The sequence below is a fragment of the Mercenaria mercenaria genome, chromosome 1, assembly GCF_021730395.1.
Source record: "Mercenaria mercenaria strain notata chromosome 1, MADL_Memer_1, whole genome shotgun sequence".
NCBI classification, from domain to species: Eukaryota; Metazoa; Mollusca; class Bivalvia; order Venerida; family Veneridae; genus Mercenaria; species Mercenaria mercenaria.
In genome coordinates, this window is record NC_069361.1 from 16,773,332 (window position 1) to 16,786,487 (window position 13,156).

At 33.8% G+C, this 13,156-nt stretch overlaps 1 protein-coding gene across 2 annotated transcripts; it reads left to right on the forward strand.

Annotated features, from left to right (window-relative positions):
* The first annotated feature begins 2,355 nt into the window (after positions 1-2,355).
* LOC123544882 (calmodulin-A-like) lies at positions 2,356-8,308 on the forward strand. 2 transcript variants are annotated; one of them, XM_045330975.2, is made up of 6 exons: positions 2,356-3,067; positions 3,673-3,703; positions 4,406-4,549; positions 5,256-5,362; positions 7,066-7,201; positions 7,359-8,308. In XM_045330975.2, exons 1-6 carry the CDS (start codon positions 3,047-3,049, stop codon positions 7,388-7,390), a joined length of 471 nt encoding a protein of 156 aa, XP_045186910.1. In that variant the 5' UTR covers positions 2,356-3,046; the 3' UTR covers positions 7,391-8,308. The 2 variants fall into 2 exon arrangements, with proteins under 2 accessions (XP_045186910.1, XP_045186911.1); XM_045330976.2 differs by lacking the exon at positions 2,356-3,067 and adding an exon at positions 3,087-3,519.
* The last annotated feature ends 4,848 nt before the right edge of the window (positions 8,309-13,156 follow it).

Here is a 13,156-nt window from a genome sequence, read left to right on the forward strand (position 1 = left end):
TAGACCAAGTAAATTCGACCAACGTCTCCTATAACTAATCGACGTCAACGTCATAGAGAATAATAGGTTAGTGCCGTAGATGAGAAAGTTTATCTGGCGAGGTGCAGGTTGTCGGGTTAGCCGAAGACGAGCCGAGCCAGATAAACTTTCTCCATCTTAGGCACTAACCTATTATTCTATTTATCTTGTCATTACTTCATTTTCCGATATTTGGCATTTATTTTACAAAAATTAGTGTGCGACAACCGCTTTAATGACGTCATATTCGTAATGACGTCACTTATATAATGACGTGATTACCGGCAAAATCGCAATAACTTCTTCGTTTTTGAATAAAAACTCATTATTTGACCACTCATTTTCTTAGCTCGGACATTTCCAACACAATGATGATGGTTTCGTTGCAAAATTTCTTATGACAAGAATATCGATCATAAGGTCACATGATCAACTGACCGTATATCACTGGTCACATGATCAACTGACGGTATATCAAGAAAGATATACGGCACCCTGATATCGGGTCGAAAATACTGCAAGTAACAGGATAAATAGAGAATAATAGGTTAGTGCCGTAGATGAGAAAGTTTATCTGGCGAGGTGCAGGAGGTTATCGGGTGAGCCGAAGGCGACCCTGATAACGTTCGGAACCGAGCGAGATAAACTTTCTCCATCTTAGGCACTAACCTATTATTCTATTTATCTTGTCATTACTTCATTTTCCGATGTCTGGCAATTTATTTTACAAAAATAAGTGTGCGACAACCGCTTTAATGACGTCATATTCGTAATGACGTCACTTATATAATGATGTGATTACCGGCAAAATCGCAATAACTTCTTCGTTTTTGAATAAAAACTCATTATTTGACCACTCATTTTCTTAGTTCGGACATTTCCAACACAATGATGATGGTTTCGTTGCAAAATTTCTTATGACAACAATATCGATCATAAGGTCACATGATCAACTGACCGTATATCACTGGTCACATGATCAACTGACGGTATATCAAGAAAGATATACGGCACCCTGATATCGGGTCGAAAATACTGCAAGTGACAGGATAAAAAACTTTATTACACTAGTAGTGTATTATCAAATTTATGAAATGGTTTTATTTCACTGCCGCGACGTCAAACATGTGATATTATAAGATTCTTTCACTGGTTGTAGGTGCAGATCGGAATATCCGGCCTCGAGGGTAACTGTTTAGGCGGTTCGCCTTCGGCTCCCTGCCGAGTTACCGCCTAAACAGTTACCCGAGAGCCGGATATAGAGAATAATAGGTTAATGCCGTAGATGAGAAAGTTTATCTGGCGAGGTGGAGGAGGTTATCGGGTGAGCCGAAGGCGAACCTGATAACGTCCGGAGCCGAGCCAGATAAATTTTCTCCATCTTAGGCACTAACCTATTATTCTATTAATCTTGTCATTACTTCATTTTCCGATATTTGGTAATTTATTTTACAAAAATAAGTGTGCGACAACCGTTTCAATGACGTTATATTCGTAATGACGTCACTTATATAATGACGTAATCACCGACAAAATCGCAATAACTTCTTCGTTTTTGAACAAAAACTCATTATTTGACAACTCATTTTCTTAGTTCGGACATTTCCAACACAATGGTGATGGTTTCAATGCAAAATTTCTTATGACAACAACATCGATCATAAGGTCAATGATCAACTGACCGTATATCACTGGTCACGTGTCAACTGACGGTATATCAAAAAAGATATACGGCACCCTGATATCGGGTCGAAAATACTGCAAGTGACAGGATAAATTTCCTTATCCTGTCACTTGCAATATTTTCGACCCGATATCAGGGTGCCGTATATCTTTCTTGATATACCGTCAGTTGATCATGTGACCAATGATATACGGTCAGTTGATCATGTGAAATTATGATCGATATTGTTGTCATAAGAAATTTTGCAACGAAACCATCATCATTGTGTTGGAAATTTCCGAACTAAGAAAATGAGTGGTCAAATAATGAGTTTTTATTCAAAAACGAAGAAGTTATTGCGATTTTACTTATTTTTGTAAAATAAATTGCCAAATATCGGAAAATGAAGTAATGACAAGATAAATAGAATAATAGGTTAGTGCCTAAGATGGAGAAAGTTTCTCTGGCTCGGCTCCGGACGTTATCAGGTTCGCCTTCGGCTCACCCGATAACCTCCTCCACCTCGCCAGATAAACTTTCTCATCTACGGCACTAACCTATTATTCTCTATATCTGCACCTATAACCAGTGACAGAATCTTTTTCTTGGATACCGATTTCAAGAAATAATAACAAAAATAAAATCAATCGAACGGCTTTCTTTTTAGAACTATTTCTTATAGCAGTGTATTTAAACAAAACACGGGAAACCAACGTCCGTAAACAGGAAATACGTCATGACGTTTCAAAACAAATAACAACGTTTAGTTCCGTTTTGTTTTATCAGTTGCAGCGTAACGTTATGAAGTTTCGATAAAATAACGTGATTTGTATCGAGAAATATACTATCAGGAACCAATAGGAACTGTCAAGGTACTGAATTTTTATTCCGTTTTTTAAATAAAATATAAATTACTACATAAAACTTCTACATATATGTAGTTCGTAATACGTCATTTACAGCACGAGAGTCATCTTACACCCCGGGGTGTAAGATGGATTTTTCCAGCACCGGTAAACTTAAATACCGGAAATCCCTGTCTGGTATGCAAGAAATATTAAATACATCGACACATTTTCATTCAAATCAGTTTTAAGATATCAATAGCGGATGTCATTGTGCGTTCTGTTACATTTAATGTCCGAAACAAAGCCAAATTCACCCGTATTTGCTAATGTTCTGAAGTTAAGAACAGGTCTGTCCAGTTTTCCAAATCTTGCAAAACGACAAATTTGTAAAATTTTGTCGCAGTGCGACACATTAAAGCAGATTGAATATAATTTACATAATAATACGGGTAGTTACTTACGTTCGTCCTCTGATGTTCAAAGGAAAGCTTTATTTCAGAATATGTCTTGTTAACGGATGGTACTGAATCTACAAATGGTAAGTAGCAGTTCTCTGTTTTTACTAATTTGTTTACGCAAAAGAATAAACGTATATTTCGGCACAATCGTAATGTGTCCTTTTTTTCTTCAATTCACAAATACAACATTAAGTTCTCAAGTTCAAACGGTGACTTCACAGCATGAAAATTCCCATTTGGACATTAATGCTGGCACTAGCTTACGCCTTAAAACTATGACCTTCGTAAGCCATCTGGATGACTTCCTCGCGTAATTGTCCCTCACACTGAGTTGTGAAATCGGCGACATTAAAAACTCGACAATGACGACCGTGCGCAATTATTTTTTGTTTCGTTTATGTTATAGTTTTGGCTTAACTCTTCCACAATAAATACTGCTGATAAAATCTCAACATTTCCGTCATTTCAGAGTACACAAATGTTACCATTGGGGATATATTTGTGGAATAGATGACATTTAGAGCAGGCTATGGTATTATTAAAAATGCATTTATCTAAACCATTTCCGTAACCTATTTTTCCTCTTCCCGAGCTATAATTGGAGAGAGTCAGATTACTTTATAATGAATAAATTGACAAGTACGTTTCGACATAATGATACTACTAAGAGTCTGTTCTTTTTCAGGCTGACACTTTAACAGAAGAACAAATTGCAGGTAAAGACGTTTCTAACAGCTATATCACGAATCAGTTTAAGTATTATACAAATATTGTTTTAACTGAATGTCGCATATTTTACTTATAAATGTCATAATAGTTTACATTGTTTTGTGTTGTGATGGATTTACACACTGACAGGCTATGTAACGATGCGATATAGTGGTAGTGGAAGACTCAAAGTTCCCTTCCAAATATAGGTGGAGCACATTGGAAATATATATAAGACAGATCTGTCGTTAGTCTGTTGGATGCTTTGACCGTAGGGCGCAAAGGTACAAGCAACAGACTTTGAAGAGAATATGGTTAATGTTATAAATATTGGTAGTCAATCATATTTGCACTATGTATAAACATTCATGTCGTTTCAATCCATATAATTGCAAATAATGTACACAATCTAAACTCGGACTGGGAAGTCCGTTTGTTTTTATATTTTAGTAATCAATGCGAACGATAACATTAGAGTTTTAGTCATAAGAAGTAAATTGTTATATAATTGCAAGTTATTTGCTGGTAATCTTCAGTGTAACAAATCGTGAAATAAACCTTATTGTGCACAATAAGAAATCATTGGCTTCCCATCCTGCGAAATCAGGAAACAGTGTCAACACGGCATATTTGCTTGGCGTGTTTTGCCAATTTTCGTTTTTGACCGCGGAGATCCTGACCTCGTTTTTTCCTTTGAATTTTTCTTTCAGAGTTCATGGAGGCGTTCAGTTTATTTGACAAGGACGGGGATGGACTGATCACGACTAAAGAGTTGGGAACTGTGATGAGAAGCTTGGGTCAAAATCCCACGGAAGCTGAGCTACAAGACATGATTAACGAGGTGGATGCTGATGGTAGGAGTCATATTTTGAAAATTTACATGGTGGGGGTACTAAAGTGACTTACTTAAAGAATACATTTTATGCCAGTAAGTGGCAAAATCGCCTTCGTGTCTCTGCTAATAGCACTCCATCTGAAACATTATTGCTATGTATGAAAACTGTTGATCGGTATTAATACACAAAAGCAATATTAAGCAATTGATGATTAAGAAAAGGTATCATGTCTTACTTATTATATACGATGTTTTGTACTATTTCTGCTAAGTTCCAGTGAGTGTTTTTTAACTGCAAAAGAGACTCATTGACAAATTAACTCTTGCTATTTTATGTAATCCAAATCCGCTTCCCCTGACATTGCTTTTCTATGTTACATAAGTATGGAAATTTTCCTCGAGGGGCCTACGAGACAGAATGATTAAGGTCGTTGACTTGAAATTACTTGCCCTTCATCGATGTGGGTACGAGGGTTGCTCGATGCACTGAATTTTTCATGTGAGGGAGCCATCTAGCTGGCCTGAGGAAGGGCGGTGGTTCTACTCAGGTGCACGCCCGTGATGAAATAATGCACGGAGGGGCACATGGTGTATTCTTCCACCATTAAATTCTGGAAATTTGCCATATGCCTATAATTCTTTCGGTGTGAGATAAGCCCAACAAAAAACAAATATTTTCCTATTTAAATACTAGTAATGTCTTGTTACCTTGTTACTTTTTGTAGGTAATGCTTCGGTAGACTTTCCAGAATTTCTAAAGATGATGGCAAAGAAAATGCGTTCAAAAGATTCTGACGAAGAGGTTAAAGAGGCTTTTAGGGTATTTGACAGAGTAAGCGTTCCTACACATTTGAAAAAGTTAGACTTCCTACATTAAGAAGCAATCGCCGACATAAAATGAATTTGGCAAATTCTAAAACGTTCTCAACATGTTGAAAGTGTAAAATATGGATATAAACGTTACGTTGACCAGCGTGTAAATAGAGAATATTAGGTTACTGCCTGATAAATTTAGATTTATTAGGCGAGTTGAAGAAATTATACTTGGGCGAGGCTCTGCCGAGCTTTATATTTTTTCGTAGACGAGCCTAATAAATTTAAATTTTTTCAGACAGTAATCTAATATTCTATTTATCCTACCTGTTTAGAAAATTGGGAAAAAGTCGTTGGAAAGAGCAACAGCGCGCAGACTTGACGTCATATAATATGATGTTTGCTAGTGTAATTCAGTTTGTGGAAAATTGAAAAAAAAATGCAATAACTTTTTTGTTTCTGGATAAAAACTTTTTTCTTAGTTAGAACATTTCCAATACAATGATAACAGTTTCAATAAAAAATTCGAAAAAAAAGTTGTTTTCAAAATTTCCGGCTGAGGTGCTGTAAAAGTGAAAAATAGCAATAACTTTTTTGTTTCAGGATAAAAACCTTTGATTTGACCACTCATTTTCTAAGTTGAGACATTTCCAATACAATGGTGATGACTTAAATGCAAAATTTTGATAAAATAAGTGATTTCAAAAGTTTCTGCAAAAGTGATATCTTGACACTGACTAGATAAAGCAAAGTTTATTAGGCAGGCCGGTATTGTGCTATATCTTATATGAGGGTTGGATAAATTATGTTTCGTCAATTTGTGACGTAGAACTATTTAGAAAAAAATAGCTTTACCTACGTACAGAGAATGAAATTAGTGTCGTCATATGGGAGCACATAGGACGGTGTATTTACTAGCTTTCATGAGAACAGATCATTTATGTAGGAGTAATAATGAAAGATAGTTTAACGAGATTTCCGTTCAAGTCCCTTGGTATTACTAATAATTAACTACATCTTATTGTCAGTTCGCATCTAGAATGCGGATATTTGATCCAAACAGTTCATATGAAAAGTGAATGCCTAACGTTAGGAGGCAAGATAACTGTTGCAGATAATTTGCATTCGAAAAACGACAAATCCCATACTGCAGCATTTTGCAAAATAAATGCATCATCTTATTAGATTAGATAAAGATTTAAAATCAGTGTTAATGTTGAAGCCATATTAAACTGTAGAAGTCTTCCCCGCTTGAGTTTATGCTTTTTCTGTTTTATAATCCGAGAAAACGGATCGAAATTTTGTAAAAGTGTTATAGTTTTCGCAGTGTTTTTTTTCTGAACGCAAACCAAGACAGATATTAGTTGGGGTTGTTCTCCATCACTACAAACGGCATTTAAATAGGACGGAAGCAGAACTCGCATATTACTATTTGTAAAAACCTTATTTATATAATCATTTGAAAAAAAACTGGCTTTTCTTCGGCAATTCTAAGATTTGAATTTTTGGTTAACATAAGTTTGAAGTATTATTGAATCGATTGTTTTGATTACCTCTTTTTAGGTCACTTATCGTGTAAGATCATGTACAGCTTCGTAATGCAAACTCTTAAATGTATCTGTTTTGAGATTAATTAAGAAGCGTTATGGGACTTTAAATTCAAATTAATACCCCAGTAATATTCATTGTTGTTTTCTGAAATGTACTTCTTCGATATTTTAGGATGGTGATGGATTTATAAGTGCCACAGAATTGCGTCACGTAATGACAAATCTGGGGGAAAAACTCACAGATGAAGAAGTCGACGAGATGATACGAGAAGCAGACGTTGACAACGATGGTAAAGTAGATTATGACGGTAAATATTGTTTGTCGTTCTTCATCAATACCTTTGATTATACGTACGACCTGATTACATTTCTAAGTAAGATTTTCAATATTTTTTCTTCATTTAGATTTTATTTCTTATAATAATGCTACAGTATTGACCTAGTGTTTCTTTTATCTTTTTGCAGAATTTGTGAAGATGATGATGTCTGTGAAATGAACTACCTTTGCAGCTTTTTGTCTGTACATACAAGTTAAGATTTATGTATAAACGTACAATAGACACATTCGTTTGTTGATTTTTACTTTTACGTTGCTGCATTAATTAAATGACCGCAAGATGAGCTCGTGTTACCTTACAAACAAAGACGGTTTACTGAATGTATTATAATTTATATTCAAGATCTGCTTAATCTGTTTGACAGCGATATTAGTGTTAAACACAGGACTTAATAAAACCGAGAGAAGACGAGAATGTTCTTATTTGAAGTTGTGAAAAGGATACATTAAGTTTAGAAAAGTCACATTTAGTTTTAAAGCAAAATTTTGTTTTAGACATGCGGATTAATTTTTACCATGAACGTTTTCACACTGGTCACAACTTTATCAGATCAGGAGGTTTCAATGTTGTTTGGGAGGTGAATTTTCCGCAGGACGATTAGATGAAATGGCACATGACCAGTCTTACGAGCAATTCTTTCCTATTATATATATAAATTAAATGAAAATGATTGGTGCACCTTGAGAGTAAATGAGTCCATCCAAAAGTAAAATAAAATAGATAAATAGCTCAATAATATACATGATTGTATATTACTTGATAGTGTCAAATCTGCAAATTTTAAGTTCGGGTACTTGTTTGATTAATTTGGGCTCCATATTATCCATTTTTCTTATAAAGTATATTTTAAATTGTGATTCAATATTTTATACTTTGCGCATATTTAACTAACTTTTGTTGTTGTTGTTTTAATTGGGAGTTTAATCTGCTTACCTTTAATTAAAACACTATGCATCTTATTACAGTAATGTAATTTTAAATTCATTATATGATACACGTGTTGTAATTCAATTACCCTTTTTATTGAACATTATATAGATGCTTTTATGTAAAGCACTTTTGAACTTATTTTTATATAAAAAAACAGTGCTATATAAATGTGGTATATAATAATAATAATAATAATAATAATAATAATAATAAAAATGATGATAATAATGATGATGATAATAATAATAATAATAATATGAAGCGCCGATACCCCGCGGCCATTGATGTACATCAAGTTTTGAAAGCTATTCTAGCTCTGTTTTTATCAGTCTATACACAGAACTTCGTGTTTTATGTACTGATCTAAAATACGACGATATCTTTTTAAAGATAGTTCTTGTTAAAATTCTTTTTAATTCAGGTTAAGACAGGAAACTGTCCAATGGGCTTTGCTCTAGGAATATAAATCCCGTCTTGTTAGTTGACCGTTGCTTGGAGAATTCTTCATTCCTGTTGTGCCGTAAGGATAATGACATTTCAGTTTTAGATCATTTCAAAGTAAGCCGGTGAATTCGGATGCATTTTGGAATAGATAGAGCTTCACCTAAATTGTAAAGGACAAGATCTTAAACAAGAATGAGTCATTACTTGACTAATTATAACAATCCTAGAGTAAATTCGACATGAACAGTTTACCCTTGATGTCTATAAGCTGTGACATATAATCACACAGACTTTTAAATTCATTGTCAATATCTCAAGAAATCAAATGATTACAATCCTACAGATGCCGGAAATTTTCAGTCATAAGCACGTAGACATTTTATTTCTCAGTGAATATACATTGTTTGATATTGCAATTGTCTGTAAGCTTACATTTGCAAATTATGTTAGTTAGAGCCGAGACTTAACTATATATCTGACAATAAAATTATTTTCACGGAGTGTTATTATACAAACGAGATTCATATACTTTCATCAGCAATGATACTGACACGGAATTCATCTCGCAAATGCTCCAATTTCTAAATTCTATACATGTTTACGTTTCTAATTGCCCTTAATGGACTAATAATTCACACGACAATGTCCTCATAAATCTAATGTCCATAATCCTGTAGATTTTACGTATTTTGTTAGTTAGAAACATTATTGAGAATTTCTACGTATAGTATTATTTGTGTTTATTTGTTTGCTAGCATTTGTTTCAAGCATTTTTAGTTTATTTTATGGTTTATGTTTATTGTAGAAAGGAGGACAGGATACTCTTAATGAAATTTATGCAATGTGAAATTGATTTATTGACAACTTTAACTTTGAAAACGCAACAAAACAATACGATTATAATTTGTCTGAAAAGTAGTTTACTCTGTTACATGTAGCATAACTGTGTCTAAAGTGATAGAGCCGGATATTGTAAGTTTGAATGATAAGGCATAATATAAATGAAATGCGGTTTTATCTGGGGACCATACGCCGCTTTTCATGGAATTACACTCTGTGCATCATTGAAGGTTCCATGTGCACCGCTGTATGAATACATCTGCGGATGTCTCTAAATTATATCCTAGTACTTACAAGGAAATTCATTGATGCAAGCATCAAAGACGCCGCCAAGTGTTGTGTCTGAAGTACATTTTAATACTGAAATATGAGAAATCACCTAATCATTACTCTATTAGTCTGACTGGCTACAAGTTATCAACATTAGCACATAAAACAATATATGTTATAAACTGTTTAAAACATGAAGAATAAACATGATAGAAAAGTTTTACCATGCAATACAAATCCTCTATCTGCAATGACATTAACATTGCGAATAGGTGGTCCCTTTACACTGTGAAAAGTTCTTATATACAGGAGCGTGTGTATGAAGTTTCACAGAAATGCAGTTTGTTGGGAAATGAGGAAATGTTGAAATTATTTCAAAGTTGTGGTTCACAGAAACCATTATTTTTATTATCATGTAATGTAATGAGTGTTTTCTATTTACTGATGAAGTTTTATGGACCTTAGTCACCTACATTATAGATTTCAGAATGCAGATTATACACAGCAATTTACTGTTTCCGTTGCCAAAAACAACCAAAAATTTTTTCCAAGAAAAGAATGATATAACATAAATAATCTCTATATTGCCCCTATTCACAAAGCATGAATCTTTCTTATATACTTTTGAATATCATAGAATTCTTTTTTTTTTCGGACGAACGATAAACTTGAAGTCCTCGTTGAACTGTAAGGTTACTAGGAGTATGTCAGTGTCTAGATTCAAATCTAATATTACAAGAAATTTAGCAAGCATAATAACCTACTGCCAAAGTGTAGAAAATATTTAAATGAAAATGTTTTTTTTTTTGTCAGGAATGGACAAATACAAAAACTATCTATTAAATTAAAAACAAAAAAGAAAAAAAGAAGCAAGTAACAATATATAATAAAACCAGAGCAACTGACTAGTCATATAAGATCAATGAACATATAAATTCAACAAGGAATTCTATTTTAAAGTCACTGATGCTTTGATAAGTTATGGTCCCATGGCTTTTGATATTTCGATCTTACCACATTTAAAGAAGTATTAACTTGTCACTGACAAATTCAGCCAAATGCTCTTTAGCCAATTGCACACCTTATAGTTGACAGTGTATATCTGTAAACAATGAGTAGATCTATATGACACATAAGCAAAAAAAAAAACAAGAAAGAAAAAATCAAAAAAAAAATCAATCAAACAAAAAAAAAAAACAAATAGAAATAGGAATTTGCAAAAGTGTGCGTATTCTGAAATTACATCACTGTATCTATCAACAAAGAAAATAAGACAAAAGGTTAAAAATAAGTTAACAGCGGCACTTCCTTCGTTCATTTCAACATATCCGATGCTTATTGATTCCTGTATTTACTTTGTAAATACGTATTTTTTCCAAGGAATTTTTATGCAGGCAAATTGTAATTTTCCATAAACTTCCTTCGAAGTTTACTGCAAGATTATTGTAAAATACATCTGCGGTGTGTTCTATTTATAGAAAATGAGATAGGTAAGTAGGTCATGCTAAGAATAGAAATGAAAACTTGACTTACAGAGTAACCTCCCTTATCAATAAATCGGATCAACATTTTTGACGAAATTGTAAATAAACAAATATGTTCTGCTCTACAAATAAGGAGAGGAAAGACAGATAGCACTGTTTTAAATCACATAATAAGTTGCATTACATACATTTTTATGTTTTCTTTCTGCCATTTTTTTGTTTATTCACTAAAATGTACTGTGCAATATCGTTGATCCTTTTACAAACTATTCACTGTGTTCAGTTTATCACACCGAAACTATTCATTACCATCTTTACAGGGTCCGAAATAAAAGTGTATCCCATATACTCGACACCGCCTTCAGGGCGGCGTCGAATAACATGTGTAAATGTTGAGTTCTGCATACCCCGGGGCTAGAGGGCGTGAACGGTAGTTTGCATCCCCACTATCGTCCATGAACAGGCTCAGTCAAACCGAACGTGCAACATTTACGTTTATGTCGTGTTGGACGACCAGTGGTTTTCCACTTTTTTATTTTAGTAACGTTCAGCAATAATTTGCAGTCTCTAAAACAGAGATGAAATATTGCATTCTTTAATATTGTAATGGATTCTACATTAGCACTTGAAATTAACTGAAATCTCTTACTGTAGAAGCCGTTCTAATGCAAATGGATAATTTTGCTCAGACAGAATATACGTATTGCCGTAAACAATGATTAATTCATATGGTACCGATGTCTTTTTTTCATTGAAACTTGGGTTTAAATATTTGGTCCAGGGATATTCTTATTAGTATCACATAGCTATCTTGACCTTTTTCTTGAATATGTAGAAATATTGGTGGCAAGAGTCCTCATTGGATAACAAGAGCACCGCTTACGGATGCCATCGCTCGGCTGCAAGTGCTGGACAGTATGCAAGAAACGAGTTATAGTTCAGAATTTCTAAGTACAAAAAGGGCCATAGTTCTTACAAAATGCATATCAGAGTTATGGTTCTTGGCCTTCACAGTCACCTGATCATGGTAAATAGGCCTAAGTGTGCAAAGTTTCAAAGCTGTAGCTTTTATAGTTTCTTAGAAAAGGTGGCCCTAAACAAAAAAAAAATCAAGAAACTCAAATTTGCTAAGTACTAAAAGGACTATAATTTCGACAAAATGCAAACCAAAGTTATGATTCTTGGCCTACACAGTCACCTAATGATGATAAACAAATGTGTAAAGTTCCAAAGCTGTAGTTTCTATAGTTTTTGAAAAAAGTTGGAACTAAACAAAAATTTTAACCAAGAAACTCAAATTTTCTAAGTACAAAAAGGACCATAGTTCTGACAAAATGTATATCAGAGGTTTGATTCTTGGCCTACACAGTCACCTAATGATGGTAAACAAATGTGTAAAGTTCCAAAGGTGTAGTTTTTATAGTTTTTGAAAAAAAGTTGGAACTAAGCAGAAATTTTAACCAAGAAACTCAAATTAAGTACAAAAAGGGCCATAATTTTGACAAAATGGATATCAGAGGTTTGATTCTTGGCCTACACAGTCACCTAATGATGATTGATTTAACAAGTGTGCAAAGTCTCAAAGCTGTAGCTCTTATAGAAAAGGTGGACCTAAACAAAAAATGTTTCCCAACGCCGGCCGACGATCAAGTGACGACAATACCTCGTAGATAAAAAAAAAAAAATGAGACGAGCTAAAAATGTGCAGGTTCAAGGTCATGGGATTTATACCTAGAGGAGAGTATTACAAGTACAGTGTTTTATTTCTTTCTGGTATTGTGCCAGCAGCAGGACTTGTATCATCAAATATCTCCCAAGGTACATGTTATCATGCTTGAAAACAAAAGTATTTACAGATCTACAGAATAATAGCACACAAAGAATGATGGTTAAAAACTATGGCACGGAAATTGCGCTTTATAAATTTATGATGACAATGTATTTGAAATATAATACA

Bases quoted from the DNA above. Each gene is read 5' to 3' on its own strand.
- LOC123544882 (XM_045330975.2), top strand. From the start codon at position 3,047: ATGGTACTGAATCTACAAATG. The intron at 3,068-3,672 runs GTAAGTAGCAGT...GTTCTTTTTCAG, and splicing joins TGGTACTGAATCTACAAATG to GCTGACACTTTAACAGAAGA. The intron at 3,704-4,405 runs GTAAAGACGTTT...TTTTTCTTTCAG, and splicing joins AACAGAAGAACAAATTGCAG to AGTTCATGGAGGCGTTCAGT.